A 26,992-nucleotide genomic window follows, 5' to 3' on the forward strand; every position below is an offset into this window, starting at 1 on the left:
GATCATTTCAGTTTTCAGAATAATACCCAGGGGTCTGAGACATGGCATGATGGGTTATTCTGTTGGAGCTTGCAGAATATATGTGTTTCTCTATACGTTTGATGTATAATAATATTCTCTTCTAATTAAAAATTACTAGGCTGACACTTAAAAGTATAAATCTCATGTCAGATTATTTTGGAAATTAGAAGCTTACCATTTTCTATAAAGCAACAATACCCAACAATTTAATGAGGTGCTTAACTCTCTGATTAACATTAAGCACGAGAGTAACCTCACATGTCTAAATTCTACTTTTATGTCACTGTGTTAAATGCTAAAATACTGTTGTTTTTAAAGTAAGACTTTTCCTGAATACCTTTTCTAATTCAGGCATAATTTTACTTTTTATCCTGCAGCCTGAGCACATGTGAAGTTCACAAGTAGCCTCAATTTGAGTTTATTTTTTACAGTATCTGTTTAATAGCATTTTTTATTGCTGAATTCAATCTACAGAGATTTCATTTGTTATCTTGTTACTAAGATGACTTGTTATTTGTCATTTTGGGTGACCTTTTTGTAAGATTTTTGTAGAAAGAACTTCTTTATTTAGATTTCCCACTAGTATCACTTTTGATAAACATTATTGCATCTTTACTGCATCACTGTGCTTGTATCAGCCACTGCCCTATCCTAAATGCTTAGAATGACTGCACAAAAACTGCTCTGATATTTCTTCATTGTTAAATATACACAGAGCAGCACTGAATTAAACCATAGGTCTAGCTCTAAAAGGACAGTACTCATAATGTGGTTTATAGGAAAACTAATGTTATTTTTAAACTGTTATCTTCTGTCCAAGAGCTGAAATGTGATGTTAAGAAAATAAACCCCAAAATTTTTCAAATAGACAAAATTCTTCTTTTTAAATTCGAATGTAGTATTCTGGAACATTGTTTTTGCATTGAAATGGTGCTCTGATTCCTGATAACTGTTAGGAAAAATTTAGAACATTCTTTGCTGAGAGCCTTGCCAATAGTGGAGTTTGCAAAAGGGAAAGAAAAGAGCTTGACCTTCAAACAGAGAAGAGTTTAAGTGGTGACATATTCTGCTGATTAAATACTAGCAGTATGAGATCTGTTTATATGGAAGCAAAGAAATAATGCAGATCTAGCTTTGAAGGGAAACTCTGGACTACTAGTATAAGGACTTACTTCTTTTAATAAGTTATAAATAACCTGACATCAAACAAAAGGATTTAACTGTTTGATGGAATACCGTAGTTACAGAGATGACATGCACAGTTCTTGTTCAATAAAGTTATATACTGTTTGTACAAATTAGAATTGACATTTATATAAATTATAAATAAATAGAGAAGAAACATTAATTGTTCCCATACCAACAGTAGAATTTTAAGATCAAGATGTTTATAATGGCCATGTTCAAGTTTGGCACCGTAGGTCAGATGAGATAGTGGAAAAGACAAGGAGTGCCCCTTAGAGAAACATTAGCTTTTTAGTCTGAGTTGTTCTAAGAAAATTGCATCTGAATGTGAAGTGCATTGTTGCAGAAGAGCAGTCAAGTAGAAGAGCACATTTTAATGCTTTGTGTCATAAAAATAAAATTCGATTGAGAAGGATGCTTTTCTAGAAAGGAATTATCTCACAGTGATAATCACTCTATTTGTTTCTAGATAGCTGTGGCACACACCATTTCGTTAGCAGGTTTTTTCCCTCCAGGAGCTGAGAAAGGTTTTGCTTCAGAAAGTTTTAAAATTTAAAAAGTTAGGATTCAGCTCCCTTTTCCTCTATCCACTTCATGTTAGTATATTGTGTCTGATTTTTCATTTGATACAAGATCTACACTTTCTAATACTTGGTCAAAATTACTGAAAAACACCAGCCTAATTTGTGAGGTGACTTGTAAGGTTTTGTTCATTTGGGTTGTTTGACATTTGGGAGTTTGTGGCTACAGATTTGGGTTCTCTGCTTGGCAGTCTTCTCTCTTTGCTATCTTTGAGCAGCAAGAAAATAATTTTCTTTTCTTCTATGCATGAAAGAAACAGATAGGCTACAGAAAGCACCCACAAGTCACATTATCTCCCTGCTGCAGTTCTCCCTGGAGAACTGTGATGAGATTATTTTTTTTTTTTAATCATTATTTTGTGGTGAGGGGGGGGGAAGCAATCTTTGTGGAAATAATTCAGCAGAATGGTAACATGATTGTCTTGTAGCTTTCTAAATGTGTGGATAATCTTGAATAAATTGTAATAATTGATAATCTTATTCTCTGGTTTCACACAGTTTAGTCCACTGAGAGTCTGGCTTTCTGAGTCAGTTGAATACTCCTCAGTATTTTTTTGCCATTGTGTAGACAAGAAGTTTGTTGCTGGCTTTCTGGTTTTCCTGACCAAAAAAATTAATACACTGATTTGTAAGATAATTCCAGTGTTTTTATGGCATATATGGGCAGAAATAACTGACATGAATGGTGATTTGCAGACCTGAAATTGCCCAAATGAAACAAGTAAACCTGAAATCCATTAGTAGAATTAGACTAAATATTGCTCTAAAAATGGGCACTTCACTCTGCAGTAATCCTGGCCTAACCCTGCTTAGTGCACAAGGAGTGGAAAAGCTCTCAGTCTGTGATGAGCCATTTTTTTGTTACTTGGAATAGAATATCTGACAATATTTACTACACATACATAGAAACATTGAAAACCAATCTGTGATCATAATCTTCTTTAAATCTCTGGAAGGCTGCAGGTGAAGTTTTCAATTCAGTTAGTTTCTCTTTTTTTTTAGCACTTTCGTCAGTGCATAGCGGTTTGGGTGGACCAAAAAACCAAAGGACAGAATTATGCTCCATTACCCCCCACAAAGGGGAGATAAAATGGGAATAAAGACTGGAGTTGGGCATTAAAAAAATTGTAAATGGATTTTCTAGCACAGGGAGAAGGCAATAACGTAAGGCATAAAGAAGAAAAATACAAATATATACAAATATATATATATATCCAATCCGATCTGGATGCTGGCAGGGACGGGTGCCTGAGGGTCCCTGGGGCAGGGCCAGCTCAGGAGAGGGCTCCAGGGCTCTTCCAGCCCCTATGGATGTGGATTCTGAAGAGCAGGGGGGGAGCTGGGGGGAAAGGAGCACAGGGGAACAGCAGGGAAGCGAGGAGGGGAGGGAAGAGAGGAGGGGCGGGGGTCTGCCTGAGCTTGTGGAGTCTGGGCAGGGATGGGAGGGAATGGAGCCCTCTGTGTTCCACCCCTCTCAGAGCCTGAAACCCCTCCTGCTTCAGCTCCTCATACTCAAACGATGACAACTTTACCTATGTAAAATGTGTGCAATTACAACTTGGAAACAGATACTTAGGTTGTCATCAAAAATGCTCCTCCCTGATTAAGAAAAATGTGAATCATCACAAGGTAATTTGATTGAACTAAAGGCTCTTGAAAACTTAGTGGCATGCATCTACATTACATATCTAATTAGGGCATATGAATATATGAATAATAGAAATCTGTGAGTTATGTGTTCACTTGAGTTTGACCAATATTTATTCATTATTTTGTATACAGTCATCCTTATCCTTATAAATCCATATAAATCCATCAGCTTTCTGACTGACGTTCCAGTTTTCTTCATTGGAATTCTGTGGCGTGCTTACAAGATGCTTATAAACTCAGTTACCTGATTATGAAGATACAGTTTCAAAGACTAGAGGATTCTTACTTTAATTTTCTTGTAAAATTAACTATCGACTTGATAAGATTTTACTTCTGATTTGATGTGTAGCTGCTGAAACATTCTGTATCATTGAAGTATTCAAAATATCTGAATCCTGTTAGTTATGAAGATTTTCTTACTCTGCTTTGACAAAAAATCCTACGTATGCATTTAAAGGTAATTGTTGTTTTGATTTGTGATAAGAGGAATATACAGAAAGATTATAGAGAAAAGATATGTAGAGATATATAGATATATAAAGATACAGAGCAAGTGAAAGACAAGTATTTACAGCATGTAAATAAATTAGGTGTGCACAAAAACATCTTTCTCCTGCTAGTTCCTATGGGAAGGCTGTCCCTGGTGTATGCCAGCAGTTACCTCCCTGCCCTTGAGAGCAAGAAACGAAGTTGCTCTTTTATGATTCTCATTCCTGCAGCGTCATCAGAAAGTTATTTCTGGGCCCATGGTGCTTTACAGAAAAACCAAGTGAGATGCAGTATTCCCTCTGCTACCCAGAGGAAAAACCTACCCAAGTTATTTGGGTCCGTAGGGTTTATGTCAGTCATGGGAGGAGCTCCTCTGCAATGTTCCAGGAAGCAGTGGCAGGGGAAGGAGACTGCTGGAGCTGCCCTGGTGGGTCCATAGCCAGACTCCCCATTTAAGTGCCAGGGGAAGCCTTATCACCCCCCAAAAGAATGATGAGTTCTTCTCACAACTTTATTACTGTTCCATACCACAAGGAGCTTTTAATTTTTTTGATTGATTGTCCTTTTCTGTTGCTCAAGTGCTGTGTGGCATAGTGCTGGCTTTTGTCACTGTAGTCTGTTTTGAAAGACTGACTTTTTATACTGCTTCAGACTTTCACACCTAGAGGAACTGCAGCAAATGGCCAAGCAGTGTACTCTGTAGTGAATACTGAACCAAGAAAATCTGAGGAAAAGAATGAGTCTAGTTAGAGACTTGAGAAATGTTGAATCATGTTTTCCTAAGTGATAAGCTTTAGAAACACCGCTATATTGGATCAGATTGGTTGTTGCACTTGGGAGTGCAGTGTGCTTTCCAGAGTCACAGAGGAGCCTGGATTGCATGGTTGGGCAGAAGACAATGCCTGACCCTCTGGCTATTGGAGATTAAGCAAATTAGTGGGACTTGCAGAAGGCTATAAACTGGTGGGAGTGACAAAAAGATAACTGATGGGCAACCACAAAAGGTGTTGCTCAGTAAGAGTCCTCACAGGTCATCATCCCATTAGTCATGGTGCTGCCCAGGAAGCTCAGGAGGCAGAGCATGCAGAGTGCAGGAGAGCTGGGGATGCAGAGAAGAAGCAGGGGAAATGGCATTCTTGAAGGTGACTTCTAGCAAAGGTCAAAAGTAAACAAAGTCAGATTTTAAAGTGACATATATTGTGCAGCCCTGCTAACTCTCAGCTTACACAGCAGAGGTTGCTTCAGTTCAGCCCAGGGAAGGATTTAAGAAGCTCTTCCAGTGCTAACCCTGAACTGCAACTCTCCACCTCTGAAATGTATCAGTCTTGAGTTTTCCTCGCAGCACAAAGAAAAAACTTCATTAATTCATCATAAAATAGCATCGGGTGCTGTTTGGCCCTGTGTTGGGCCAAAAATAAGCTAAGCTAAGGAGGTACACTTTCTTTGGAATTTATTTAAGCTAAGCATAGGCAAAACCAGTAAAGTTGAATAAATACCTATGAATTTTGAGACTAAGCAAAACTTTTTGAATGAAATATAGAAGCCATTAATGTGAGTTGCCTGCTCTGGATTAAAAATAATAAAAAAAAACCCACAAAACTTGAGCTTGTAATAATTTGATAGGTCTCAGTTCAAAAAAAATAAAACCACAAGCAAATATTAATGGAACCTAGGCACATATCTGAAATTAAGCAGGTGCTTAAATGCTTGGCTGTACAGAAATGCAGTGATACAATTAGGATCTTGTTACATTTGACAGGCATATCTAACTTCCAGGCTAGAGGGCAAGCAGCAAGAAAAGCAAATTCTAGGTAAAAGTAAGTGGAATTCCAGTATGTGGCAGGAGGAATAGTAAGCTTTTTGCACTGGATTTCAGTAGGGAGTTTTTGTCTCATATTAGAGTGTTTTGTAAGATGAGGCCTACAGCCAAAAAAAACCACAAAAAAACCAAAACAACAAAACGTAAGAAAAAAAAAAAAGGGGGGGGGGGGCAAGAGAGGAATTTTAAAAAAGGTCAAGAGAGCCTTTTTCTACCATAGGGAAGTCATAGGTAGGCCAGGTTTTCATTTGTTTTCTTCCTTATTCATCTGGCAAGTCAAGTGCTGGACTTCACTTTCTCTACCATTTGACAGTGAAACAAGCAATATGTGCTCTGTTAAAGGTTTATTTGTTTGGGGTTTTTTTACAGTAAGGGGTGACTCATTTGGGTTTTTTTTAGAGTACATAATATAATGTATCAGGTTTAGTAGCTGCATTAGTACAATGAGTTGAAATCATTAAATTGATTCCATATGTGATAACTACAGGATGAAAAACATCAGCAACCCTTGTGTATATACCTATCTTTAATGGTGATAACATCATAGTAGTAAAATGTTGAAAAATACATTGAAATAATAATTCTATGGAAGCTATTTGAGTATCTGCAATGTTGGTTTGGCAAGAGTTCAGCAGTTATCCCTGGCATTTTTAGAACAGGTAAAGGAACTGAAGTGTGAAATGAAAAACCAAAAGCCCCAAAACTTTCTTTTCCTCTGCTTGTTCATCAAGCATACAGGGGCCATTAAAAAGAAATGAAGAGTTCTGTTGTTTTCTCTTCAATCAGAAATACTAATTGTAGTTACTTTAGTATATTTACAGTTAATTATAAGTCCTTTTCTGATACAATTTTCCACAGATTTGTATAACAAGAGCTCTAGTTAATGTAAAAAGCAAATGGTGAAGCAGGCTGGAAAGGCAGCCTCCTGCTTCCAGGGTGGCAGCTGATAGTTCAGGAGTTTAGAGTCATCCAAATGCCTCCCCTTACAACAGGGTCTGAAGCTATGCCTGATTGTCACGTATTTGGCTGTCTTTTAAAAATTCCTCCTCTCTTTAAGGGCATTGAAGACATTTCTAACCAGTATTTTGAAAGGCTTTCAATGTCTTTTGGCTGGTAAACTGAAAAAAACAGGAACGATTACTTTGTTGGTCTTGTTTTTAAACTGAACTGCATTATCAACAGAGAGTATACTCTGAAGGTATTGTTAAAAGTGCTTTGGAAACTTGTAAATCCCTGTAATTTATGTTCCTGTGGTCTCAACTGCTTCTTTCTGTCCTTCTGGTTTTAATTTGAATGCAGACTTGTCTGGGTGTGTACCTGTAAAATTGTGTTTTTCCAAGTACAATTTACAGTCGTGACCCTAAGTTTTACAGTGTTCTAACCTTATAGGAGCTTCCTCCTATGCTGAAAAGCCAGCTTTGGGTCAAATAGCTCTTTCATATTATAATTGTCTAATCAAGGTTACTTGGAACAGATCCGATTTTGGCATTTTCTAGTTTTATCACAAAGACCTTATAAGAATATCAAATAAATTGGAAAGGTTCCTTTGCAAGAGACCAGTAATGGCATTGCCTTATTTCTTCAGATGTCCACAAGTTGTAAACTTAGCCTGCTTCATGACAACAGTCCCATTTATCTAAACAATTCTCCTTTTAGAGTCAATGGCACTGATAGAAACTGAGATAAGAAATACAGATGGGAGGATCTTTCACAGTCTCCCCTTACTGCAACTCCTTGCTCTGCAGCTTACAATCACCTTTTCTTTTTGCTGCCTGAGAATGCGTGGCAGACATCTACCCTGAAACAGAGTCCTCTCTAATTGCCAGAGAGCACTCCAGGAAAGGATGATCGAACTTCCAGAGGGTTTTTACAGTCCTGGTGATCTCTTTCTTGATGTTTTTGGGTTCTGGTTGGTTGTTGTTTTGTTGGTTTTTTTCTCTAAAGGTATTCCTATATCTTTAAATAGCAGAGGCTGGGGGTTTTATTTCGTAGCTCTAAGTTACAATCCCTCCTTCACTATAATTCGTTGTCTTTTGAATGAAGATATTGAATTACCAATGTTATAATAATCTGCAGATTAATCCCCTTCTCATTTAACTATTGTTCCCTTATCTTTTTGCGTGATACAGAAAAAAGAAGTTTCACAGCCTTATATTCTTTGTATTCCTCTGCAATAAAAAGAATACTTACACACTAAACCAGAAGTTCTTTGCACTAAATGTTTTAAGCTTTATTTTTAGCATTTACTCCTCAGCTATGTTCATTTTTCTAGCATGACTTCAGCACCCTTGGTAGTTAACAGGAAGAGAAGAACAGATAGGTCGTGTTTTAATTTTGTTACATTTGTATTTTCAGATCATTGTACAATCCGGCCGCCACCCCACAGTGCTGCAAAAACTGTGCCAGTTGCCTTTCCAGTATTTCAGTGATCCTCGTTTAATCAAAGTGCTCTTCCCTTCACTGATAGCTGCTTGTTACAATAACCCTCAGAACAAGATCATCTTGGAGCAGGAGATGAGTTGTGTGTTGCTGGCCACGTTCATTCAGGTAGCTATTGTAGTAACCTAAAAACAGGCTCTCTGCAGCAGCTCTTCTCACCTCTGCTGTGTGTATGGAAATCATTTGACTTCAGTAAAAGAAGTAAACAGCACTGAAGTGCTTTAAGATTCACTGCAGCTCTTCTCAGACCACAGATTATGCCTCTACTTGAGGCATCTTGTAACACTAAAAGGTTACTGAGCAGTTCAGGTTCTCACTATCAGATGCAGAATGCTGTTTGCATTAGTTACTGACTGTGCTGGGAAGATTTGATGTAGAGCCTGCTGTTACAGGACAATTCTTAAAATATATCTTTTTTTAAAATCTACTGCACATACAACATATCTGGAATTGGTATACTAATGTGTTTACATCTAATGTACAAATGTATACTGTATACAATAGATTTACAAGGAGAACTGAAGAGAAGTGTATATATTTTATGCAGAGCATACATGGAACATATGTTACTGGTCTAATCTTGCCGTCGTTATTTCTGACAGCGAGTCACTGGGCTCACTACAAATACTGTTTAAATAAGGATTTACAACATTTTTGTTCCATTTTTATAAATTGTTATAGTGCCTCATGTATCAGATTTTATGCACGCATCATGTTTTCCATACATTTTATTGACTGTTTGCAATGAAAAAAATCCGGTTTTGTAAACACTCTACTACTAAAAAATAATATGCTTTTAGGAATCTAATAACTCTGTTATCAGTCACCTGAAAGTTACTGTTGTTGATACAGAAATGTTCATCAGACTCTTTTTCCTAATGCTTTAGAACAGGTCCAAGGATAGGCTACACGGATTCATGAGAGAAGGCACAAGAATTAAATATTTACTAAAAGTCTTAGCATAGCATCAAGCTTCTGAGTGCAACTACTTTTTATCCTTTTAATACTAAAATATACAGTTTTTAAAAATTTGAAACAGTATTAGAAGAATTCACCGTTTTGCAATGAATTTCTTTTTAAATGCAAAGCTGTAAATCATCTTTTACTTTGATTTTCATATATTGAAACTACAGATTTCAGTGTAGCAGTTGCAGTGGCAAAAAATAATTAAGCATTATGAGTAAACAAATACATCAAGTTTAGTTTGGTTTTTTCAGACAAAAAACATGTGCCTGAGGGAGTATTCCTTCTCTTAATAGTTAGGGTTGTTTACCTTGATTTTGAGAATGGCATTTAGTTCCCCAGGAGCTACAGCAAAGCCACAGTATGTTTACAGGTGCCAGCATTATTAATTTGATTTCCAATTAGTGGTGTATCTCAGATGCCAAGTCCACATACTGTTCTTCCAGACTATTAGAAATGTTTTATACTGCTATATGGAAGATGTTTGTGTGCCGTGAAGTGTCACATCGTTGCTGACTTTGCTGCTGCTTTAGTATTTTACCTATTTTCAAATTGAATCCCCAGTGTTGCACACACACAGAACCCAATTCTGAAAGGAACCACAGAATGCTCAGATGCCCCCACACACAGAAGGGATTTTCCTCTCTACTTTTACTTCAGTTTGCTGCTGTTTGTCAACCAAATCTCTCATTTGCTTCAGTGGAAGGTTTGGGAAAGACACCAATGTTTCCCTCTGACTAGAAAAAGAGATTCTTCCTGTGCCAGGGACTGCAAGGATCCGTCCCGTTTACGTAAAACTTGAGTGGTGTGTACAAATATAACACTTAAATACAGTGTGTGCAGCAGCAATGAAAGGCAAATGATTGCTGGATTTTACAGCGACCTGCCTTACACCTCCCTACCAACAGATTTATTTCCATCATCAAGTTTGCATCATCCTTTTTATTTTTGTTGCTTCTGTTTCTATCAGTGCTGAAACCATTAAAAAACATTCAGAAGTATCCAGGATTTGCTAAATTGTATCTCTTCTGTCAAATAATACTATGTGACTACTAGCTAAAACGAAAGATAGGATCCTACCAGCCCTGTCCTTCCTGGGGCGGCTGGGTTGCATAATCCTGCATTGTTCTGAGTGAAGTGGGTGGGTGCTGCAGGCTCTGGAGCACCCAGCATCCTGTCCTTCCCCTCCGGTTGCAGCAGGGATCACACAACACATCGTACAGCACTTTGATCAGCTGCACCTCGGCTGGCTGCACAGCTGGCTGCACAGCTGGCTGCAGCCCTGGGCAGAGCTCATCACTCCTGTGGAAGGACTTCAGTTGCCCTCAGATCAGGACCTCAGCCCCTGGGTCGCTGGGAAGCATGGACGGTGAAATTGGGATAATTAAAGAATTTTGTAAGAGGGTTATTTGGAGTCAGGAGCATAAATCTAAAGCACAAGCTGTTTTAAGAAACACAGCTATAGTTCTTTTAATTAGAAGTCATGAGAATAACTATTTCCTAAGGAGATACTGATACCCTGGTTTTTTCAGTTGTGTATTAGTTTTTTTCAAAAAAGATTTTTATAAATAAAGGTTTAAAAATCCACTGAATGTTAGAAAATTGAAGTGCTGGCAGTATTATGATACATAGCAAACAAGACAGTTTGTTAATTCATAGATTTCCTAAAGTATTTAGTATTTTGAGTGACCATAAAGACTTAAAATGTTGTTTTAATTGCTCAGATATAAGATCTGAAAACCTGATGCTGCTTTTTTTTTTTTTTTTTTCCCTGTAGGATTCTGCACAGAGTTCAGGCCAAATGGATAATCAGTTATCTCAGCAGAAGGGTACGTCTCTGATGAAATATAACAAGATACTATTATTTTACTGTCACTTAATTTTTTCAAGTCTGCATCACAATGAAAGAAATATAGAAAACTGCAAAATGATTTTACAGTATAGAGAGAAGCTCTCTACTTACATTCTGATTTAAATATATGTGTCTTCCAGTCTGCTGCTCACTGAATCAGGAATTCAGACTTTTAATCTTTATTAAATGCTGTGTGGTATCATGTCTTAAAACATGATACTGTACGTGTACATATTTAATTAGCTGTCACAAAGGCCACCTTCAAAGGTTTTAGGTTTCAGAAGCCACCCAGACATGCCAGTACACCTGGGTGCCAAAAATTAGTGAAATACTGTCCTGTAATTATCTGTAGTTTGTCGGTTCACAGAAGAGTTGCCATTGTTTTTTTTTTCCCTTGTTTGTTGTAAATATCGTGTAAAATGCAATTAATCTCTTTACACTAAACATTGAAAAGATTCTCAGCTAAGATGGCTTTTGCTTATTAAACAAGTCTGAAATTCAAGTGGGTTGGTGGGTCTTGAGTCACCCGTATTTTGCATAAAATATGGAGTTGTTTCTCCCTAATAGCAAGCAGAAATCCACCAACATTCAGCTGAAAGCTTTGCAGAAGATGAGCAGTTCTAGGTCATAACCATAAGCTTTGAAAAATAATTGTGTTGAATAAAATAAAAGTGTTGAAAAATAAATTATAAAATATAAAATTAATATAGAGATTTTTACTGTCAACATTACACCTCAGTCTGAAGCAGCCTTGTGCAGCCTCTGCAGCACAAATTTCCAGGATTTTGTTTGCATGAGAATCTGCTTGAGAAACATCTAAAATCCAAGTGGAAAACTGCTTTTTGTTTTCGTTATTCAAACTGAATGAACTTTTAAACAAAGATGACTGTGTGATGACATGTGAGTGTGATTCCTAAACATTCCCGAGTTGCAAAAAAGCTGACTTGATAATAGCGTAAGCAGGGTTATTTTTATCCATTATATCACTCGAATGTGTAGGACAGTGCCCCCGAAAAACAAGTGGGAACAATAATGCTGCTCTGACCCAAACCTGAGAGCACAAACTCCATTGCTGGGTGAAGGGACAAAGGCCACAAACCTGTGCACACACGTGTGGTCCCGCTCACGTCACCAGCAGAACTCGTAGGAGTAAAAGCTGCCTCTGTAATCGTGCTGGGAGCTTTGGGGGAATCAGGGAACACAAACTCCTCCACAACCCCGTGTGGAAAAAGAAGCTGCTAAGCAGAGGGAGTGTCATCAAGGCTGCCCAAACTTCAACGAGGCTGAGTTGGTCCCAGGTGGGTCCAGGAACATAAAGTGTGTAAAGATGTCTCATGTTCCAGTGCAGAAAACCGAGAGCCTGATCCAGAAGCTTAAAAAGCCAAGCATTTGTTCATCAGAGCCCTCTGCCCCCATTTTTAAAGCCAAACCTCAGCATCCAGGGCTTCACAGAAGCATCACCCCACAATTTGAGAAGTTTTTGGTAGGGGAGGGTGAGCTAGTAAAGGACTTGGAAGTATCTCAAATTGGCCGCACATTCATTATTCTTGTTTTATTGCCATCTTAAGAAAGAATAACTTGGTAATTTTTTTTTTTTTTTTGTCTTCAACAGAAAAGTTTTTCTGTTCTCGAGATTATCTTGAGCTGTCCAACAGATTCCCCCGCCAGTCTTGGGAAGAAGCTCGACAATTCTTCTTAAAAAAATAAGTGTTGGATATGGTTTTAAACTCCCTAACATCGTCACGCTGGCCACGTCCTACTGACTACCTTCTTTAACAGGCTCTTCCAAAAAGTTTTTGATACTCTAAATACTTATGCTGTAGATACATAATTTGCACTATTTATATCCTAAATACTGTAGATACTTTAAAGTTCTGTTTTGTAATTTTGATAATTTGAGTTTGTTTCCTTCCCGTATCCGATGTAGTGCTTTGGGTATTTTCTGCCCTGTTATGTGGTGGTGCTTGCACTGAGGAACTGCTGAAATAAGGTTGCAAAGAGAGAAACTATGTTCTATATATCTTGTAATAAAATAACTTATTCTGTCTGTAGTGTGACTTTCGAGTTACAAATGTTGGCATGATTGGATTGCCCTGAACAGCACAAGGCTGGAGGGAGGGGGAGAAGGGGGGGGTTAGGAAGACTGCTAAGTTGTCTTTCTAGTTAATCGAAAATCTAAAGGATTTGTCAGATTTGTCTCTGAGAAAAGTTCGTTTGCGATTTTTTTTGGTGATTGGGGCTAAGTCACGTAATAGGGATTTTTTTTTTTAAACCACACGCGTTTTTAACGTTTCAACAAGACTTTAATAAACGCTCGTTCAAACCTCGTGGTGTTCTCGTAACCGTGAAGGATGCGTGAAGCAAAATTAAACCCTAAAACCGGCGGCATCTCTCGGCACCGTTTGCTTCTCTCGCCCCTGCCCCGAGGCCCCGGCAGCGGCCCCGGCGCTGAGGGGGGGCGAGGCGCGGCGGGAACGAGGCTGCCGCGAGGCCGCGCCCAGCCCGGGCCGTGAGGGCCGCGGCCACCGGGACTTTTCCCGCTTCTCACCCCGAGCCGACGCCTTCTCGGCGGCCCGGCCCGCACCTGAGCCGGCGGCGGCAACCCCGAGCCGCCCGCGGAAGCCGAGCCGCTGCCTGAGGAGGAGAGCGGGGCTCCGCGGCTAGTCAGGCCCGGGCCGTCTCCCCTGAGGTGATTTTACGACCCGGGCGGCCCCGCTCCCAAGTGACAGAAACGGAATTCTTCAGGCTAGGCCTGAAGAACGCGGGGAGCTGAGACCCGGCCCAGCTGGACCCAGGTAACTGCGGGGGCCCCGCGGTTGGGTGGGGGGAGGCCGGGAGACCCCCGTCCCATCTGTCCCCGGGCCAGGGGACCGCCCTCCCCGGAGGCAGCTCTCAGAGTCTCTGTCTAAGTCGGCCCCAGCAGCCCGGGCTGTTCCCTGCGCCCGGACGGCAACTGCGGGGCGACCGCGGCCGGGGGGATACGGTCGCCGCACAACTTCCTCCTCAGCGTCTCGGGGATGGTGGAGCCATCCCCATCCCGGCGCCGCGCTGCCCATCCCCTGTCAGCCCCGGGGGCTCAGGTAGGGCCCAGTTCACCTCCCCCCCAAGTCCCGAGGGCGCGAGGGATGTGGATGTGGGTGTGCGGGTGGCTCGCCGTGGTGTAAAGCTGCCTAAGAACCGCCGGCAGCCGGCCACGAGTACAGTCCTGCCGGGTAGCGGGGAGGGAGCGGGCCCCGCCGCACTCCCAGGTGATACCGAAGGCAGATAAGAACCCGCCGCCTGCGTCTAGACGGAGAGATGAATAGAGGAGGGGGACGGCTTGTCTGGCCGCCCCCGCCTCCCCGAGAGAGCCCCCGCTGCCCCCGCCAGGAGGCCAGGCCGCCCCGCACCGCGGCAGGTGCGGGCATGACCCGAGCCGGGCCCGGGGGCTGCTCAGAAAGGGGAACCTGCGCTCCGCTCCGCCTCCCCGGCTATAATTAAGCCTCCCCGGTGCGGAAAGCCGATTATCGCAGTGCGAAGAGGCCGCGCCGGCAAAGCCGGGGCTGCGCCCATCCCGACCCCCACCCCGGTCCGCTCCGTGCCTCCGCGCACGGGGGGGCCCGCCGCCTCCCTCCCTCCGCTGTTTTCGTTTCAATCCTTTTCTTCCTTTTTTTTTTTTTTTTTTTTTTTTCCTTCTTTTTTATTAAGCCCAAAATATTTAATCCCACTATTCAACCGCTGACTCTGACAATAAATAACAATAACTTACTTTTGTTCGTTAAAGGCTCAAACAATCCGTCCTCCGTCCATTGATAACTTAACATTATTAGTACTGGTTTTCCCGTTAAAAAGTCCCGTTTCCGTGTCCCGTTTTTCCAGCGATCGTACGGGGCCGGGCGTGGCGGCCCGGGCGAGGCATCGGCGTGAGATGAGGCTGGAGGCGCGGCTCCGCGGAGGGAGGGAGGGCCAGGCCGGCTCCGCGGCCGCGGGAAGGCGCGCACGCCGGGGGAGTATCTCCCCCTTTTGTATTTTATTTTATTTTTATTTTTTCTTTTTTTAAATCTCTTTTCCCTTCCGAAAAGGAAAGAAAAGCTGTCCCCGGCGCAAGCGGCGGGCGAGGCAGCTTGTCACCGTGCCGGTGTCCAGCGGGGAAATCCACGTTTCTTTGGGGAAAAGAAACATCGAAATCCGCGAGGAAAAAAAAACAAAAACAACGAAATAACCAGGGCGGGGTCTCTCTCTCCGGTCTGGTGAAGGCAGCGAGGATCCCGGTGCTTTTTTGGCCGTCAGTAAGATATTTTTTGTTTGTTTTTAAATAAGAATAATTAAAAAACAAAGGCGTTTGTCCGGCGCTCTGGGAGCGGCCCGGGGCCGGGTGTCTCATGCAGGGAGCGCAGGCATGCGGAAGTCCCGCGGCGGTGGGTGGCCGGGCCGCCTCACGTCTCGGCCGGGCTGGGCACCATGCTGTTGGGGGTGTCGGGGAGCTGGGAGGACAGCGAGGTCACGTCGCTGCCGGAGGAGGTGCCCAAGGAGCCGGACTCGGAGAAGGAGACCTGGGGAAGCAGCGGCGGTGAGGGCTCAGCGCTGTGTTCCCCCCGCCCCGCATCCCCTCCGCCTCCGCCCGCATCCCTCCCGCCCTGCGGCAGGAGCCTGCCGGTCCCCGCGGCCCGACGGGGCTCACCAGCTGCTGGAAGGCGGCGGGCTGCTCCAGGTCGCTCTGCAGGGCGAACTCGCTGAGCGCCTTCCAGGGCGGCTGGTAGGTCTGGACCTCCACGGCGCTGCCCTGCACGGCGCTTTCGTGGCGAATGGGGCTGCCGGCCACCAGCGGCGTCCCGGTGAGGCCCTGCAGGCTCTGCGGGCACACGGGGCTTCAGCACGACCGCCGCGCCCAAGCCCCCCGCGTTTTCCCCCACATCCCTCCCCGTCGGGGCCGGCGGGCGCTCACCGTCTTGTCGCTGTGCTGCTGCTGCTGGAGCTGCTTCATGAGGATGGATTTCTTCTTGTCCTTGCAGCGCTTGTTCTGGAACCAGACGCGGATGACGCGGGGACTGAGCCCTGTCATCTCCACGAGTTGTTCCTTCATCAGGGCGTCGGGGCGCGGGTTGGCGGCGTAGCAGGTCCGCAGCGTGTGCAGCTGCTTCTCGTTCAGCACCGTCCGCACGCGGGTGGTCTTCTCCGCCGCCTTGTGCGCCGGCGGCCGCGGGGCGGGAGGTCGACCGGGCACCGGCTCTGCGGCGGGCGGGGCACCGTCAGCGCCGACCCCTCTCCCGCCGCAGCACACACGAACACAGCCCCCCCACACTCCCTGCATCTCCCCCTCCCCGCCTCCCGTCCCGAGGATGCCGGTACCTGCGAGGTGTGGAGCGGCGGCGGCGGAGGGCGGCAGCGCGGGGCTGCGCGGGCGGCGAGCGGCGGCTCCGTCGTGGGGCGTCCCGTGGTCTGCGCGGCAGAGCAGGTCGCGCTCCCGCAGGCAGAATTGGTCCCCGGGTAGGAGCTGGCGGCCGCAGGCTGCGCAACGAAAGCACTCCAGGTGGTAGACGTGGTCCCGGGCCCGCATCACCAGGTCGCTGCTGCTGAAGGCTGCCCGGCACTGCGCGCACTTGATGCCGAAGAGCCTGCGGGGACACGACGCGCCGTCAGGACCCGCGGCCGCGGCGTCGGGGCGGCTCCGAGCGGCGGCCGAGAGCCAGGATTTCGTTTGGGGGAAATTCAGGGGCTCTGAAGGGCTTTTTCTTTTTTTTTTTTTTTCTTTTTTTTTTTTTTTTTTCTTTTTTTCTTTTCCCTGTTTAGTTATTTTTTAACGAGCGCCGGCGCGTTGAGGGTCACCTGCTGTAGTCCCGCTTGCAGTAGGCCTTGCCGTCGCGCAGGAAGCATGTGCAGGTCTCGTCCAGGGGTTGCCCGCACTCGGCGCACTTGAGGCAGGCGATGTGCCACTCCAGGTCCGGAGACACCCGCAGCAGAAAGGGGTCCTGGATGCGGCCCCCACAACCAGCGCACAGGGCCAGCCCCGGCCGCCCTGCCGAGAGTGAGCAGTGCACGGTCAGGGTCAGGGACGTGCAAGAGCAGAAGCGCCAGGAATTAGGGAGAGACACCTTTTTTTTTTTTTTTTCCTTTTTTTAATCCTTTTTTTCCCCCCTTTTTTTGTCTTTTTTTTTTTTTTTTTTCCTAATAGGGTGAAAGAGAAATAGAGACAGAAACACGAGAGAAAGGACGGATGGAAACATGAAAGGAGATAAACAAATACAGACAGAAATAAAAACCAAACCAAAACTCAAGCTCCAGAAACTTCACTGAGGGAAATAAAGGCATAAAGTCAAAGACATAATTTCGGAAAAGAAAATTAAAGCAGAAACCGGACTGAAACACTAAATCAAAGGGTGAGGAAAACTGAAAGAATCAAAGAAAGAAAAAAAAAAAAAAAAAAAAAAGAAAAAGAAAGAGGAAAAAAACACGGAATGATGGAAGGAGAAAAAAATCAGAAATAAATACCCAAAACCCCAGACATTTGAAACGGGAACATGGACCACTGAAAACAGTGAAACACAAGAAATCAAAAAGACAGAAAGAGAAATAAACCTAAACAAAACCAGAAGAACAAAAAGAGAAAGAAAGAAATAAAACCGGGGAAATCAAGGGGGGGAAAAAAAGACAAACCGAAACACGGAAAGAGAAATAGAAAGAAAAGCGGTTACATGGCAGAGAAAGAGGGAAGGGGAGAAAGAAACAGAAACAGCAAGACGGAAGAGAAGAGCGTGCGGACAGACGGGAGAACGAGCATTCGGTAAGGAACGCGGCCAGCGGGGGACAGGGAGCGCCGGGCACGGACGGGAGTAGCGGCACCGGCGATGCCCCGGGCCGAGCCCGCAGCCGCCCGCGCTCGCCGCGCTGCCGCAGCCCTTCCCGGCGCTGTCACCGCGCCCGACGGCAGCGGCGGCTCCGAGCCCGGCCCCGCATCGCCCCGCATCGCCCGCCCGCCCCGCGCTGCACTTACTCTTGGCGGGCTCTCCCATGGCGCCCGGGAGCGGCCGCGGCAGGAGGATGTCCACCATGCGGGCGACCGTGCGCACCGGCCGCGATGCGCGGTGCGGGATGCGGCGTCTCCGCTCCACCACTACCGCTCCGCGCGGGGCGGGGGCCGCGCCCGCCCCCCCGGGCCCGCCCCGCCGGGCCGCGCCGTGATGTCAGCGCGCACCGGCCGCGGGGGGGAGAGGAGGGTTAGGGGGGGGCGGCGCTGACCTCACCGCGCGGCCCCCAGAGGCGATTGGCGGCCGCGGGGAGGGCTCCCGCGGATTGGCCGTGGGGAACAATGGGCGCGCGGTGGCGCGCGGCGGGGCGCGGAGCGGTGCGGAGCGGAGCCTTGCGGGACCCCCAGGAACCCCACATGGCGGGGCCCGACGGACAGGGTGGGGGCGGGTGGTGAGCCGCGGGAGAGGCTCCTCTGCGGGGAGTGGTGCGTGCGCGCTTCCGCGCTCGGCGCCCCGGGCTGCTGAGGAACCTGGCGGGCAGTGGCGGGACCTCATCGAGCAGCCGCGGAACCCACCGGGCAGCCGCGGTGGCCCGCGGGACGGGACAATCCGAATGCGTGGCGAGCTGCTCGGCTCCGTGCGCCCCGTCCTTGTACGCGGAGGGGCATTTTGGGAGATTCATTTTGGCTTTTTTCCCTCTGCTTCCCCTGCTATTTTCCTTGGCTTTTATTTCGCCTTTTATTTTCTTCTTTTATTTGCCTTTTCCTGTTCTTTTTGCTCCCTTTTGCCGGTCATTTCGTTGAGCCGTTTCCCGGCATCTCGGCGTGCTGCAGGCAGGTGCGGGACTGTCCCCGGCGCTACGCGGAGGCGCATCCCTGCGGCAGGCAGGAAGCGGGATCCGCGGCGGATGCCGGTTTAAGGCTGCGCGCCCGCGGAGCGATTCTCTGCAGGGAGGGGACGTGCGCGAAAGGGCCGCCCCGACGGACCCGAATGGGATCGCCGATATCGTTGGGGCGGCAGTCCCGGCTAGCAGCAGCGTGCTGCGTTGAATTTAAAGGAAAAAATAGTATTTTACCGTATTTTCATTCACCCGATCCCGTGCTACTCCTTGCAGCTTCACCTCTCCTGTTGCTATTTCATCCCTTCTATCCGGTTTTTCCTCCCGCTTTCCCTCCAGTCTCCATGGGTTTCCTGTGCATTAGCAGAAAATAAGGAGAGCACTTTAGCGGCCTTTGACTCAGTTTTAAATTCCCAAAGACTTCATAGCACAGTGGCACAAGTAGCTCAAATGGTCCATAAAAGCTCATCCGTGCTGGAATTGAGATTGCTTCTGTCTTGGGACTTGGGTCCTGTCCTTCCCCTCCACATAATCACCTTTTTAATTTTACACATGGAATCTGACAGGCATAGACCAACCTGTGCAGCTTGGGAAGGACGTGGTAAGTTCACATTTTGGCTCAGAAAGAGCAACTTGTGCCCATTTTGTGCAGAGGAAGAAGGCAGGATGGGTTTTCCAGCTGCAGCACTTGTTTTGTTGTAGGAAGCAGGCACCTTGTAGGTATGAAACCCCAGAAGGTGGTGAGAGGAAGAGGAGGATCTGGATGACTGGTGTTGGACTGCTTGACTTACTGTCACCAGCTTCCCCACAGCCCTGGCCACACCTTTGAGGATTCCAAACGCTGAAAGCAAATATATAAATTAAGGAGGGAAGCAGAATGGTGTTTGGGGCACACACTTCAGCAGGGGCATCTATCACCAGGGGGTTTCAGCTTCCTTGCCCATCTCCGTGTGTGAAGGTGCAGAGGTCCTGGGTGGCCACAGCATCGTCAGGGCAGGGTGAGCTCAAGTGTCCCCTGCCTGCGTGGCAGTGGCAGCGTGCCCATGGTGTCTTTTGGGGTTTATGGTCCAGCTGCTGCTGGTTGTTAGCATGGCTCGTTTGGCAGTGCCTGGGAAGGGAATAACAGTGGCAGTGGCTGGGAAGGGAATGATGCAAAGGGCGGTGGAAAACTTTGGGAGGCACTTCAGACTGAGGTGACTCTGTGGCATGGGTGATGGAAACCTCTAGAGTGCTGCCATGGCTGTGGGGTGGCACGGATTGCCCAGCCCATGCCTGGGTGCCCAGCAGGAAAAGGGGATGCAGAAGGGTGATTTCACCCTGATGTGGATCCATGGAATCCTGAGTGAGTCAGTATCTGCATGTGTTAACAATAAAATGCAAAAATGAAATGTCAGAGCGATAGGAGAATGAGACATGCCTAAGAATACAGCAGCTTGGCAGGGATACTCCATGTTGCATCACCACTTTTCTCACTCCAGGGCAGGGTCCTTGCTGCTATCCCAAGCCTCCCACCAGCTTAGGAATAGGAAAGGTTCCAGCTAAGCCAGCCAGACTTCTCCATATGGTTGCAAAACTGCTGCAGTCACACCTGTGTTGGTGCTGTGCTGTATGCTGATACCAGGCAGGTACACTGGGACTGGGCTCGGGTTGTGACTGGGCATTTAAGAGCTGTGTAGGCTGTGCCACCCCAAAAAAAGACTTGCTGGGAAAATGCTGAAAGCCCTGAACCTCCTCTAGGTGATGTATCAAAAGCTTTAAAATGATGACAGGTAATGGTGAGACACAAAGTTAGCCCAATACCACCACATTTTACAAACACATTAATTGTGGATTTGTGTGGGAGGGGTAGGTGGTGTTTAAAGGAAAGCACATCATAAAATGATAGAATAATTCAGGTCAGGAGAGACCTCTGGAAAACTATTTTCATGTCTCCTGGAAATGCTGGAAGCATTCGCTCGTCAAGACCAAATGCAATGTGTCCTGCCACACCACTCATTCCTTTCACTCCTTCACCCAGTGTCCAGAGTTTCCCACTGCTTTCGGGGCAATTCCAGTTGGATTTGGTGCAAGAGCTATCAGGGGCTGGCTGGCCATGGGGTGAGACTGGCTTCCCCCTCTCTGCAGTGCAGCTCTTGGTTTTTGCTCCCAAATGGAAAGACAAGTTTCATCTAGACAGGGGAAACAGTAACAATTTTTTTTGTTTGCAGCAGATTGCAAAGGCAGTAAATGCTGATTCTTTCAGAGCCAGCCATGGATTAAGTCCATTATAAAATTAAAACAGATGGAACACAATTTCACTTACATTACAAAAAAGGCCAGGAACCATCTGCAATAAGATTTAGCATTGCAAAGCTATTGTTATCATGTTACCATTAAAACCTTTGATGAAGGGTTTTCTTTTCTTTCATAAACTTGTTCACATGAAACAAATGTTTTATTTATCCATCTTCCTAAGATAATAAGATTTTATTTTAAAATATGACACATCTCAAAAAAAAGAACACCCAACACTTGGTTCTAACAGACGTCTAGAGACAAAGAAATGTTGTAAAACTCCAAAACTGAACCATTAGGGGCTTCAAGAGGGAGGATGTAGCAAAAGCAGAATTCCCTGTCCATTTTTCCTTTAAAAAATATTTCTAGTGTTTGGGGACAATGTCTGATACTGAAAATAGATAATTAATGAGATAATGAGATACTGCATGTCACCTCCTGTCCAATGGGATTATCTGATGGCTAATTATGGACAGATTGTGATTAATGTGATTATGGATTGGATATTAATCTGATTCTGGATTGATCTAGTTATGTTTTAGTCTGCTCCAAATGGTTAATTGGATCTGAGATAATAGAAATGCAGCTTGCACCAGATTTTGCCACATCAGTTGATGAAGTATCTTTTGATCTGGGTGGGTTGCGAACAATAAATTATTTACAGCTGTTGAGAAAATGACTCTTCCTTAGAATGTAGTCATTCATTTTATTTTTGAGAGCCTTTGAAAACAAAATCAATATCCTTTTTAAAAGGAGATGTTGACAAAAGAAAGGCACGTACATAACTCACAAACAAATGTGACGAAATTAAACAGTGGTTAACCCGGTGGCCTAATGTCTGGTGATGCATTTGAATTGCTATGTGGAGCTTTGGGCTCAATTCTTCTGAGACCAGCAGGGGTTGGGAGCATTGCAGGGTAAGAGGGCCCAGCTCTGGGGAAAGTGGTATTGCACAAGAGCTACTGCCAGCCCTGCTATTGATTAAGAGGCAGCCACGGTAAAATGGCAAAGGGAGCCCTGGCCATTTTTTCCCCTCCAGATAAGAAGAACGTTCATGGGCACAGAAGGACTCATTGGCCCACCTCATCTGGCCTCCTTCAGACCAGACCATGGAATTGGACCCACTATTATTATTTTTTCCCCATGCAGTGAGCCTGTTAATTTATGGTTGACCTCAGTCATGCAGAGATGCATCTGGTCTTGATGTAGCCTGCCAGTGTGGAAGAGGCTGCCCTGCTCCTTCTGAAGCCATCCTGCTCATTAACTACTTTCACTGAGTTGGCAAATGAAGTGTACATTTTAGGCTCAACCCCCAGCCACTGGATCTTGTTATGCCATTATCTATGAGATTATAGGCAACTGGTAAGTTGCAGCATCTTACAATTTGTGAGAGGGCAAGTGGGAGGTGGGTTAGCCATTGTCACCAGGTGGCACGAGCTGCTCCTCTCTCAGCAGGCTTGGCAATAAATATAGGTCCCACGCACAGAAAAGGGAGGCATGTTGAAGTTTTAGTGTAATTCCCTGAGCTGATAGTGAAGGAAAAAAGGGAGAAGCCCCTCTTCCTGGAGTGCTCAGGCCTGGAAAAGGCCATTCCCTTGGGAGGATTTCAAGCTCTGTCTGTCCCTGTCTCTGCCAAGCAGCTCATGCTGGCAGGAGCAGGAACGCACTGGCATTTGGATTTCTCTCCCATAGTCACATGCAGGAAAAGCAGCTACCTATTGAAAAAATAATGCTGTTCTAGCCCAGCAGAGAATTTTACACATATCTCCCATTAGTGACAGGGCAGGTCACCAAACACCCGAGGCTGGGCTCTGCACCAGGAGGTGAGCAGAGCTCTCCCCAGCAGAGTCACTTCCCTCCTCCTCTGCACAAACCACCAGTGCTCCTAGGCAGGACCACCTGCCTTCCAAGGGAACCTCAGCCCTGGCTTCCAGGAGGTTGTGGGGGTCCCTTCTCACCTTGGCAGAAGGGGCTTCTTTATCTCCTCTGGTGCTCTCCATCTCAAGGAGTACACAGCAAATGTGATGTTAGTCCCTGACTCCCTGGTTACTTGACTGGCACACGGAAATGATTAACAAGAGAGAGGAGTGTATAAGAAAGGGCTGACATGTGCCTGTGATAGTTCTGTAGGCTCAGGATCAGGAGAAGAGTTGTCCCTGCTCTGGGGTAGCTTTAGGGGAACTCTTTCTTCTGTTCTCCACTTTGGAAACAGAGCTTCTGGTGTTGTCCCCTCTCAGAGGGCTCTGCCAACCTGGGACACTCAGGTGAGAGTTGTAAGGGGGTCTGGGCAGGGCACCAACCACGCGTTTGGGAGCATTTTGTTACCAAGGCCTTTCCATGTGCCAGGAAGGCTGAGGAGCAGAGGGCAGCACCTTGGGGAGAGGTGTCAGAACGTCCTGTGTCTGTGGGAAAGGGGTGAGTGCAGGGGTACAGGCAATGTCTCGGGCTGGCTGAAGCACTTTGGTCCTGCCTGTTGTCTCTGAGAGCCTTCCTGCCAGAGCTGGAAGCAGGCTGCAGTTGCTTTAATGTTATTGGATTTTGACAGATTAGGAGGGGAATCCTTTTATGTGTTGGGGAAGCTTCCCAAATGAAGCTATTTTAATTTATCTGAGTCAGCTATGCCCAGAGTGATTGCAGGAGGGGTAAGCTAAGGATGACCCCTGACAGAGGGGACTGTCATAGCAGTCATAAAAAAATAGCTGCCTTCCACTAAATCCCTTAGTCATGAGGCTGTATTAGCTGGATTCCATATGTTTCAATCAGGAATTATGCATTCTAAGGGAACCAAAATCTGCTCCTAGTGGAGATGTGATTACATATTTCTAATGGTTGGTGTTTCGTTGGCTTTTGCAGTGATACTGACAGGTACCTGCTCTTGTTTAAAGCCATATTTTTAGAAGCTTGAGCGATGTGTGTTATTGATTTCTTTTTCTTGCCTTTGGCCCCCTCCCAGTAGAGTGAAAAAATGTAATTCCCTTTCCAATGCAGAAACTGGGTCAGCAGATCCTAATGAAATAATCCTGGATAACGATGCACCATGCAAGGATCTGTTTCTGCTAATTTACTACAAATTTTTCTTTAAAAATATGAAGAACTACCCTCTGTCTGCAGTGGATGGTGACTCCTCCTTCAGCGGCACCTGTTTGTTCCATGCTTCACCATTTTTATTGGTGTCAAGGCCTAGGTGGGAAGGTCAAATAGAAAAAAAAGCTTTTTGCCACCATTCAGCTAATATGGATCATGCTGCCATAATCACCACCTGATTACAGTTATAAGCTCCTAAAACACTGGCCATAAGTGATAAAGACTTCCTTTGTGCTTCAGGGCATAATCCACATCAGGCCAGTTTCAATAAGGATTATGTGCATCTGAAGCGTTGTAGAGCCTTGGAATCAAAATTACAAACAGAAAATGTAACAAAAAGCCTGTTATGTCTCCAGATTGGTGACACTACACCTCCAAACCAGACCTAAAGGCTGGTGGTGTCACTCTGCTCATGAAAATATGAAAATATGGTGTATGCTACTAAGCCAGATACATAGCCAAGAGATCAGCTTACCCTCAATGATGATGCAATTAGGTCAGTTTTGATGGTACCTTTTGTTTTGGTCTCAAGTATTAAAAAACAAACTCAAATGGGATGGGCTTGTTTATTTCTGTCCTTTTGGATTTTCAGGGGTGCATGCTGGAAGCTCAGTTTTGGACTTTAAAATAGGATCATGAAATTGCATGCCAGAATTTTAACGGGTAAAACACCTCAGCTAAAGTGACATAGTGGCCAAATTATGCAAGCACAGGATGTTCTTACTTTCTATCCCAATTTTGCTTTTGTTTATTCCTTTTGTTGGACTACCCAGGGCACAGACAGGGATTCCTATACTGTGTAAAACTTTGTGTCTCTAAGGTGTTATGCTGCACTGCAACCATCTCTCAAACTGGCAGTAAAGAGATGCTGAAATTATTTATCCTCTTCTCAAAGCCACCTCAGGGTCCTCTGACTTCAGGAAGATCACCTTTCCCCTCATCTTCATGAAGATGTTTTGTTTTGTTTTTTTTTTTTTTTTTTTTAACCTGGCATTTGCTCAGTCCGGGAGATGCAGAGGACCCCCAAACACTCATTCTGTTCTCTGCATTTTTTGGGGGGGTTGTGGTGCTGGTTGAAGGGTGGAGCCAGGCCTGGGCAGATGTTGGAGCAGTCCTGGAGGGACTTTAATCTGTTTAATCAGGTGCAGGCCCTGGAGAAGGTTTGCCACCTCCTTCAGCTCTTCCCTCTGCAGCCCTCCCTCAGGGCTTGGGGAGTCCAGGGAGCTCTCTGGGGCCAGGAAGTTGCTGTATGCAGTGGAGCTGCTTTCCTTATATTGCAGAGGAATTTGAGACCAAGTAAATGGTCCCCTCAGATGACAGTGTTGCTGGTCCTGGTTAATTTTGCTGTAAAGCTGCAGCACTTTTTGGTGCCCCATGTGAAAATTGTGTGGCAGAATAAATTGTAGAGGTGATCTTGTGCCAAGGTTGTGGCAAAGCAAAGAGCCTTTTTGATGAATTTTTTTGCTTTTCTCTTGGGTGCCTCAGAAATGCAGAGAGAATCACTGGCATGCTGCAGGTGCTTCGGCTTGGAAGAATAGTCCAATGGTCCTAATTATTTGGGAGTTTTTAGTTTTTTTCCTTTTGAACTGCTTTGGTCTGGGAAGGAAGAAACCACCCTCGTGGCTCGTTACCTCGTGATGTCTGGGATGGGAGGTTAGATGGGAACATCCCCAATCCATGCGTTTTCCAGGCTCCGGGGCTGGCGGATCCCTTCTTCCAGCGTGGCAGCACCCGCCGGTTTCTCTGTAACACCAGGTTTTTGGGGAGCCCCAGCACACGCTTCAGCAGCCGCTCCGTCCCCAGACATTTTGCTGCCTGGATTTCCAAATCTCTCTCCTCGCTACCTGGAAATAAATCCGGAGGTCTGGAAAAAACAGAGCCCCAGCCCTGCCCCGGGGGTGCTGTGGGAAGGGGGAGGCGCAAACGTCATGCCTTGGTTCCGAGAAATCCAAGTGATAACGAGAACCAAGCCGTACAAGTTAATTCGGAGCAAGCGAACCGCCCCGCGGGACCGGGGGGAGCGGCCCTGACCCCCGCCCGCTCTCGGGACCGCTCACATCGCGTCCCCGCTGCGCGCTGCGCGCCGCGCTCTGGCCCCGAGGTCTGGGCACCCCCTGGGGTTGGCCCCACGGGAAGAGCTTCCCCCGGTTTTTCCTCCTTTATCCCTATCCCGATCCCGATCCCGGTCCCGATCCCGGTCCCGGTCCCGGTCCCGGTCCCGTCTCCTCGGCGCTGTGGAGCACGGGCGGGCCGGCTCCTGGGCTGCCGACTGGTCCGCGTCTCGGCCAATGAGGAGGCGGGGTGGTGGCCGCGGCTCTCGCGAGAGCGGCGCGCGGGGTGGGGCGCAGGAGCCATGCTGCGGGCGGTGGCGGCGCGGCGCCTGCGGCGGGCGGTGAGTGAGTGAGCGAGCGGGAGCGCGCGGGGGGCGGCAAGGGCGGGAAGCGCGCGCGCCCCTGGTCCGTTGGGCGGCTCCGGGGCTGAGGGGAAGGAGGGCGATGAGGGCCCGAACGCCTCCGCCTTTCGCCCCGACGAACACGGGCCTCGCCGGGCAGAGGGGACGCGGGGCGGGGCTCCGCAGTCGGTAGGCCCGCCCGGCAGCGGTGAGACCGGGACGAGCTTCTCCGCCGGACTCTGGTTCTCTCCTTACCGCGGCTGTGAAGAGCGAGGTAGCGGGGGTTCGGGCCGCCCTGTGCGAGGGTGGGAGCTGAGGCGCTGCTGTCTTGAGGGAAGAGCTGGCGCGGCCCGGGAGGGGCTCGCCCCTATTCACCCGCGTACAGGACTCGCTGAGGAGCAAGAGTACTCTCTTGAAAGGTGGAAAAAAGCTCTTGAAGTTTGTTCCTGCAAACGTTGACA

General features: G+C 46.6%; 3 protein-coding genes and 1 long non-coding RNA gene across 5 annotated transcripts in view; 3 read left to right on the plus strand and 1 right to left on the minus strand.

The window, feature by feature from the left end:
• The window catches only part of SCAPER (S-phase cyclin A associated protein in the ER), a 157,932-nt gene extending 144,886 nt beyond the window's left edge, over positions 1-13,046 (plus strand). For both annotated transcript variants that reach the window (XM_071754631.1, XM_071754632.1), the window contains exons 30-32: positions 8,101-8,292; positions 10,925-10,976; positions 12,612-13,046. In XM_071754631.1, coding sequence (XP_071610732.1) covers positions 8,101-8,292; positions 10,925-10,976; positions 12,612-12,706 — 339 coding nt within the window. In that variant the 3' untranslated portion in view covers positions 12,707-13,046. The remainder of the gene's footprint in view (positions 1-8,100; positions 8,293-10,924; positions 10,977-12,611) is intronic.
• A 316-nt stretch (positions 13,047-13,362) lies between these two features.
• LOC139801002 (uncharacterized) lies at positions 13,363-17,690 on the plus strand. The gene is made up of 2 exons (XR_011728037.1): positions 13,363-13,794; positions 17,151-17,690. It is a non-coding gene; the product is annotated as an uncharacterized lncRNA (long non-coding RNA).
• ISL2 (ISL LIM homeobox 2) lies at positions 15,063-18,117 on the minus strand. Its single transcript, XM_071754641.1, has 6 exons — positions 17,970-18,117; positions 16,805-16,994; positions 16,328-16,593; positions 15,924-16,207; positions 15,660-15,830; positions 15,063-15,531 (listed from the first exon to the last, which is right to left on the minus strand). The coding sequence occupies exons 1-6, from the start codon at positions 18,025-18,027 to the stop codon at positions 15,415-15,417; spliced, it is 1,086 nt and encodes a 361-aa protein (XP_071610742.1). The 5' UTR covers positions 18,028-18,117; the 3' UTR covers positions 15,063-15,414.
• An 8,306-nt stretch (positions 18,118-26,423) lies between these two features.
• ETFA (electron transfer flavoprotein subunit alpha) overlaps positions 26,424-26,992 on the plus strand; it is a 28,860-nt gene continuing 28,291 nt past the window's right edge. The window contains exon 1 of the mRNA XM_071754643.1: positions 26,424-26,531. Within this exon, the coding sequence (XP_071610744.1) occupies positions 26,493-26,531 (39 nt within the window). The 5' untranslated portion in view covers positions 26,424-26,492. The remainder of the gene's footprint in view (positions 26,532-26,992) is intronic.

The sequence above is a fragment of the Heliangelus exortis genome, chromosome 11 (assembly GCF_036169615.1).
Source record: "Heliangelus exortis chromosome 11, bHelExo1.hap1, whole genome shotgun sequence".
NCBI lineage: Eukaryota > Metazoa > Chordata > Aves > Apodiformes > Trochilidae > Heliangelus > Heliangelus exortis.

Excerpts from the sequence above, each read along its gene's own strand:
- ISL2 (XM_071754641.1), bottom strand. The coding sequence starts at position 18,027 with ATGGTGGACATCCTCCTGCCGCGGCCGCTCCCGGGCGCCATGGGAGAG. Across the intron at positions 16,594-16,804 it reads TGCAAGCGGGACTACAGCAG|GCTCTTCGGCATCAAGTGCG; the intron begins GTGACCCTCAAC and ends GTGTCCCCGCAG. Across the intron at positions 16,208-16,327 it reads CGCCGCTCCACACCTCGCAG|AGCCGGTGCCCGGTCGACCT; the intron begins GTACCGGCATCC and ends CGCCCGCCGCAG.